This window comes from Nothoprocta perdicaria, unplaced genomic scaffold (genome assembly GCF_003342845.1).
Source record: "Nothoprocta perdicaria isolate Ctin4 unplaced genomic scaffold, notPer1 scaffold_187, whole genome shotgun sequence".
NCBI lineage: Eukaryota > Metazoa > Chordata > Aves > Tinamiformes > Tinamidae > Nothoprocta > Nothoprocta perdicaria.
In genome coordinates, this window is record NW_020455060.1 from 922,759 (window position 1) to 929,737 (window position 6,979).

General features: G+C 71.3%; 2 protein-coding genes across 3 annotated transcripts in view; one reads left to right on the plus strand and one right to left on the minus strand.

Annotated features, from left to right (window-relative positions):
• Positions 1-327, plus strand: part of FSCN2 (fascin actin-bundling protein 2, retinal) — a 5,294-nt gene extending 4,967 nt beyond the window's left edge. For both annotated transcript variants that reach the window (XM_026036900.1, XM_026036899.1), the window contains one exon: positions 122-327. In XM_026036900.1, coding sequence (XP_025892685.1) covers positions 122-327 — 206 coding nt within the window. The remainder of the gene's footprint in view (positions 1-121) is intronic.
• A 449-nt stretch (positions 328-776) lies between these two features.
• Positions 777-6,802, minus strand: FAAP100 (FA core complex associated protein 100). Its single transcript, XM_026036876.1, has 9 exons — positions 6,638-6,802; positions 5,794-5,912; positions 4,614-5,530; positions 3,676-3,829; positions 2,573-3,351; positions 2,150-2,286; positions 1,161-1,277; positions 991-1,077; positions 777-919 (listed from the first exon to the last, which is right to left on the minus strand). The coding sequence occupies exons 1-9, from the start codon at positions 6,800-6,802 to the stop codon at positions 797-799; spliced, it is 2,598 nt and encodes an 865-aa protein (XP_025892661.1). The 3' UTR covers positions 777-796.
• Between the last annotated feature and the right edge of the window lie 177 nt (positions 6,803-6,979).

A 6,979-nucleotide genomic window follows, 5' to 3' on the forward strand; every position in this document is an offset into this window, starting at 1 on the left:
CTGGGTCCCATTCATGGCACTGGGACCCGCTGGTGGCACTGGGTCCCACTGGCAGCACTGGGTCCCATTCATGGCACTGGCGCCAGGCCCTGCTGACGGTGCCTCGCGGCTGTCTCCGCAGGCCAAGGGGGCAAGTTCTGGTACGTGGCGAGCAGCGGCGCGGTGTGCAGCGACGGCGACCTCTCCGAGGATTTCTTCTTCGAGTTCCGGGAGCGCGGGCGCGTGGCCATCAAAGGGAAGAACGGGCGCTACCTGCGCGGGGACGCGGCGGGGACGCTGCGTGCCGACGGCGAGGCCGTGCTGCGCGCCACGCTCTGGGAGTACTGAGCTGCGCCGCGGCCGACCCGGCCCCCGCTCCCGGCATTAAAGCCCCTCTGGATTGCACGGCGGCACCGCGTCTTCCCTGGCTGGCGAGCAACGTTGTGCCCGGCCCGTGCTCCCCGCGCATGACTGGGACCTGAGGGCACAGCCCGGGCCCTGGCGCCCGGTGCCCACGGGATGTGCAGGGGAAGGGGTCTAGAATGGGCACCGTGAGGATGGGACACGTGGGCCGGTGGAGCGGGGCGCTGGATGGGCAGCCCTAGCGGGTAGCAGCCCCCAACCCCTCCCCAGCGGCGCAAGGAGGAGCGGGGCAGCGGCTGAGCAGCAGAGCGTGTTCATGGCACACACAGGTAGAGCGGGCGGCGCTGCCCCCCGCGCGGGACCCCCGGGGCGCCCTGCGTCGCCGAGGGGCCGCGGGGAGCGCGGCGCGGCCGCCGGCACGAGCACGACACGCGGAGAGAGGCGGCGTTGCCGCTCACAGCACCACCAGGCTGGGGTTGCGCAGCTGCCGGTAGACGTGCAGCAGCTTCTCGGCGGCGGCGCCGTCCTCGCCGCGCGGCGGCCGCTCCCGCAGCGCCTGCGCCTCCTTCAGCAGCATCTGCGGGAGCCCAGGGCGTCGGGGCAGGCGGGCGCGGGCCGGGGGCGCCCGCGCCGCGCGCTCCCGCTCACCTCGTGGTTGGCCTGGATCTGGCGCAGATACTGCATGCGCAGGTCGGGGGGGCCGCTGCCCTGCGCCGCCTGCTCCAGCACCAGCGCCTGCGGGAGCGCAGCGCCCGCGTCACCAGCGGGCTCCGTGGGGCGGCCCGCTGTGGGGCAGCGCAGCCCTGGAGCCCCCGTACCTGGATGCGCCGGATCACGGCGTGGTGCACCCGGCACATGTCCGCCAGGGAAGGGCTCTCCATGAGGATCTCCACGGCCTGGATGGGGCCCGCGGGGCTCAGGTCGTTCATGGACACCTGCGACACGGAGCACAAGGAGCTGCCATCGTGGCCGGGCGCTGCTGCCCCCCGTCCTGTCCCCAATGCCAACGTGCCCACGGGTGAAGCGGGAGCCGGGAGAGCCGGCGGCCCAAGGTGGGGTCCCAACAGCCCTGATGAGCCCCTAGGAGGAGAACGCGACCCCCTGCACTCCAGGACGATCCGATGCCCGTCCCCGCATGAGCCGCGCGCTGCCACCTTGGCGGATTTAATCCTGCAGGCTTAGCCCGAGCAGAATTAACGGTGCCGCTAATCACGTCGGCAATATCAGCGCTCTCAAGTGTGAAGCAACCTGGGCAGGTCGCTGCCGCGCGCGGCCCCGGGCCTCCCGGAGCAGGGTTAACCAGCCGTGGCAGCAGAGCCGCCGAGCAATTAGTACTTTTCCTTCACGCTTAGAGAGGGATTTTCGCATTAAAGGGGGAAAAGCTGCAGCAGATCAGATTTAAATCCAGAATCCAGGCACGTTTTCCCCTCGCTCTGCAGAATTAGCAAAGCGCGGCAGGACAAACGAGCGGGGAAAGCTCCTTTCCTCCCACACCCCAGGCCGGGGCGCTTGCTGAGGGTCTGCGGGGCCGGGCAAGGGGCGGGGACCGCGGCTGGGGACTGGCTGCAGCGGGACGAGGCACCAGGGACGTGCTGGAGTGGGATAAGGCACTAGGGATGGGCTGCAGCGGGATGGGGCACCAGGAACGGGCTGCAGCGGGACGGGGCACTAGCAGCTTGGGGCTGGCACAGAGGGGAACAGCAGCCCTGCCCACGGCACGGGGGGTGTCCCCGGCCGGGAGGCTGCGCGCGGCATCGCGGGGCGCCCACAGGACCGAAGGCAGGGCCGGGCCGGCGCGCTCGCTTGCCTCTCGCACGCGCAGCTGCACCTCTCCTCCGCGCGGCGCGGCGCCGCGCACGGCCGCCACCTCGGCGCCGCGCAGCGCCTCGGCCGCCGCGTTGTCGGCCAGCAGCCAGCGCAGCGTGGCACAGCTCAGCGGCACCCCTGCGGGCGACAGCGGCAGCGCTGGGCCCGGCGCCCGCGCACCACAACCCCCGCGCAGCACCGGGCCCTGCGCCGGGCCGGCGCTCCCAGGGGCCGGCCCCCATAGGAGGGGACCGGAGCCTGGGTGCTGGCAGTGGGCAGGGACCCCAGCACCAGGGAAGGGGAAAACAACCACCCAGCCTCCAAGGTGGGTCCGGGGGCCTCTGTGGCCCCTGCTGCCTCTGCCCACAGGAGGCACCCACCGCTCCTGGGAGGCTCCTGCGCAGGCAGCACCGGAGGGACCCACCTGAGCCGGAGTTTTTCAGTGCGTTTTTCAGCAGCTCCGAGGACACCCTGATGGAGGCCGCTGACGGAGGCAGGTCCCCGTCTCCCGGCTCGCCGTCCTTGCCCGTGCTGGGCTCCGTCTGCTCCCGGGCCACTTGCAGGAAGGTCTCCACGGGCTCCGGGGCGGCGGGGGGCGCGGGTGCCAGCGCAGGGGCCTCGGGCCCGCGGGGGCCGCTCTCCAGGCGCAGGCACTGCAACATGTCAATGGTGCATTCGCTGAGGGGCAGGCAGATGCCCTCCCTGTCCGGGGACAGGATGGGCGAGTCGTCCGGGAAGAAGTCGTCCAGCGCCTCGGGGGAGTCGCAGCCGCTGCCCAGGATGTCTCGTAAACTGTAGTAGAGGGCACAGGAGATGGTCAGAGGCAGGTCCAGCTTGGTGTCCGCAGCGGAGCCCAGCGGCAGCGTCAGCTCCCTCTTGTTGCCGGGCAGGAGCTGGTCGATGGGGAAGGTGAAAGTGGTGCCCGAATCCACAGAATCCTCCTCTAAGGCACAGGGGCTGGCTAGGAGCTGGACGCACAGGGTCCAGCCCTGCTCCAGGCTGTACTCGCTGCAGTTCTCCAGCACGCAGGAGATGGTGACGGTGTCCTGGAGCAGGAGGCAGCTCCAGTTGGCAGTGACAGTGCAGGCGATGGGCTTGTGGCCGTCCTGGCTGGAGAGCAGCGCCGCGCTCACGTTCATCACCTGGTTGAGGCTGGCGAGCGCGCGGTTCTTCTGGTCCACCGCCTTCTTCAGGAAGGAAACCCTGCCGGGAGAGAACCGTCCCCTCGCACACAGGGGGCACAGGGGTCTGCAGCCGCCTGCCTGGCACCGTCCCCGGCCACCTCCTGCCACGGGGGCTGCAAATGCCCGCCCGCCTCCCCGGGGCAGGGGCAGCCCCGGCGCCGCTCCGTACCCGGCAGAGCGAGCGGCTGCCCAGCGAGTATCCCGGGGGAAGCGCCCCGGGAAGCTGGACAGTGGAGTGGCCGCTGCCTGGTGTGAGCACTGCACACAGGCGGCTGCAGCGCCACACATGAGTCACTGCACTCCTGCACACACGGCGCTGCGCGGCGGCCACGGCTGCGCTCACCTCTCGGAGGTGTTGCCGATGCCGGAGAGCAGCTCCTTGATCCTGCGGCCGGCCTCGGCGGGCGTCAGGCTCGTGGCCGGGGCCTCCTCGGCGCTGCAGAGGTCGCAGCTCACGAGCCGCCCCTTGGCGGACAGGGCCAGCAGCTCGGATTCACCTGCGGGGACAGGGGCGCCGCTGAGGGCCGGGGCGGCGGGCAGGGGCGCCCGGTGCTGCCCAACGCCAGGGGACGCGGGAAGCACCGGCCCGGGGCGCCGCAGCAGTGCACGCGGGGCCGAGGGACACGGGGGACACAGGCGGTGGCTCCGTGCAGCAGCCCCGGCTGCGGCCCGGCCATGCTCCCCCCAGCGAGCGGCCGCAGGACGCGCCAGGCCGCCATGCAGGGCTGCTGCAGCAGGCGCATGCGGCGCCGCGGCACGAGGCAGGGCCCGCCTGGGTGCCCACGGAGACCCCCGGCTCGCTGGCCTCTCCTACGGGATAAGGGCTATGGGATAAGGGACCCGGCTCTGCTCCCTCCCGCGAGCTCCGCGCGCTGCTCCGTGCCCGGGGTTGCACCGAACAGCGCGCGCGGCTGCGAGCGCCCATGCCGGGAGCCCCTAATCCGGCCTGCCTGCAACAGCCTCATTCCTGCTCCCAAGGGGCTCCCTCGCACTCCCCTCCGCGCAGGGACCCCGGCGGGACCCCCACCGGCCACGTCCTGCAGCGCCAGGTGGAGCAGAGCCTCGCACGAGCCAAGCCCCGAGCCCCGAGCTCGCCTCGCGCTCGGAGTCCGCATGCTCGACAGAAACGACTTACAAAAACGAGGGGAGTCAACAAGCACGGACGGAGGACGGAGCCCAATCTGCACCTTAACGAGGGGTGGAGACGCGGGGGCCGGAGCAGGCAGCTCCTCGGCCCCCTTCCACCCCAAGCCCTCGCGCGCTCCCCTCTGCTGGCAGTACCTTCTGATGCCCGAGAAGACAAGGAAAGTGCCACAACACTACAGATACTTAAACTGGCCGGAGACAGCACGGGGGGCAGGACGCCCGCGGCGCCCTCCGCGTCCTCGCCGTCGGAGGCCTCGCCGGCGCACTCCAGGTCGACGGCGGCGATGTCCGAGGGCGTGCTGTAGTACATGCGGCTGCCGCTGCCGCAGGCGGCGCACAGCACGGGCCCGCGCAGCCCGTACTCCCGCAGCTCCGGCACCGCCGCCGCCGCGCGCTCGTCCGCCTTCACCGCCACCATCTTGCCGGAGTGGCCCACGGCCACCACGCAGTCGCAGCCGCCCGCCGGCTGCTCCTCCTCCTCCTCCTCCGCCGCCCTCCGCTCTGTTCTCAAGGCGCCGATGAAGACGATGGGCTCTTCCAAATGGTGAAGGAGCTTGACGGGCGGCTCCTGGCCGGGCGGGGAGCTGAGCGCCTTGAGCGGCACGGAGCAGAGCTGCCCGTCGGGGAAGCCGCACAGGATCATCGGGGACTCGAGCACGGCCGCGTCGACGCCGAAGAGCAGGGAGAAGAGCGGCTCCTCCAGCACGAAGCCCCCCGAGCACCAGAGGCGCTCGCCGGAGCCGGCGGCGCCGGGGGCGGAGGCGCAGCAGAGCACGGGCAGGGAGCGCGCGGCCGCGTCGGCGCCCGCCTCGGCGCCCAGCGCCAGCTCGCTGAGCTGCCGGTACCCGGCGCCCTGCTGCTCGGCCCGCGGCAGCTCGTGCAGCTTCAGCCACCACTGGCCCTGCGCCTGCGACAGGGTGACGACGAAGCTGTTGAGCAGCGTGAAGGTGCAGAGCGCGGGGTCGGGGAAGACGCACGCCTCCGAGGCCACCGGGAAGACGCCAGAAGGGCGATCGCCTTCCTGGCCGTCGCTGTCCGTCTGCTCCATTAACCTTGAGGCAAACACGGAGCGGCGCTCAGCCAAGGCCGGGGCGAAGCCAGCGCTGCTCCTGGCAGCCGCTCGCCCTGGAAGCCACCTGCCCATTGCTCAGGATTTAGCATCTGCCGCAAAAGCAGCCACGTGGGGAGAGCCGGCGCGGCCAAGGGGGTGCCCCGAACCGCGCGGCCCTCGCCAGGCCACGGGCAGAGATGCCGGCGGACGCGGCGACGTCGCGCGGGTCCCGCTGCCGTGGGCGGGAGGTGACAGCGGCCTCACCTGCCCGGCTCCTCCAGGGACACGCAGTAAATCCCGCTGTGGGCGCAGAGGATGAAGAGCTGCTTGGGGTCGGGCAGCAGTTCCACGTGCCACACCTGCTCCGGGCACTTGTACACGGCCTGCGGGAGAGGCGCAGAGCAGCGTCAGGAGCGGACGGCGCGGGAAGCACCGGGAGCACCGGGACACCGGGAGCAGCCGGGACATCCCTAGCAGGGCCGGGAGCCTCCAGCTCCGCGGGCAACGGCACCTCCCGGGCAGCCAGGAAGCGGCTGTGCCTCAGGAATGGCTCCTTCCCGCAAAGGCTCCCGACCGGCATTCCCAGGAACGGCCCCGCTGCTGTTTCCAAGGGTGAAGGAAACTGAGCAGCTCCCGGGAACAGCGGCATTTCCCAGGGACAGGAGCAAGCACCATGTGGGAGCCGAGCACAGGATGAGGCCGGGACAAGAGGGATGCAGCAGGACAAGGGAGGTGCAACAAAGCGGCCGGCGGCTCCCGCGGGAATGGCCGGGGAAAGGGAGCTGTGGGAGCCCGCTCGTGCTCTCCTTTCCCCAGAAGGAGCCCCGTGTAGGAGGCAAACCTTGGTACCGCAGCGGCGGCTTCCTTAGAAATGATAATAAGAACAAATTAAAAAAAGAACCTGTGTATAACTCAACACGGCGACTGCCGTTAGTCACGGCAGAGACAACAGCGAAACCCTTTGTACATGCGGGATGAAAGGGGCGCCGCTCCACTCGGCAAGGGAAAAAACCCAAATCCTTCCCCGCTAATTGGACAGGCCGGGAGACGGGAAGCGGAGGAGCAGGGAGCGTCCGGTGCCGGGCGGATGGGGCCGCCCCGTGCCCACCTTGAGCTCCTTGCCCTCCTGGTCGTAGACGTAGAGGAACTCGCTGCCGTTGGAGAGGTAGACCTCGCTGTCGTGGCACAGCACGCGCGGCTTGCCCGCCGCCAGCCCGCCCAGCGGGCAGCAGAAGCCGGCCAGGTAGTCCAGCCTGTGGCCCGCGTGCGCCATGGCCGCGGCGGGGCAGCCTGCGGACGGGGCGCCGCGCTCAGCGCGGACGGGACCGCACCGGACGGGACCCGCGCGGCCCCGAGCCCGGCTCGGCCCCCGGCGCCGCCGGGAGCCCCGCGGAGCCCCAGGGCCCGGCCCCGAATGGGGCTGCTCTGCTGCCCCTGGCTGCCCCAGACC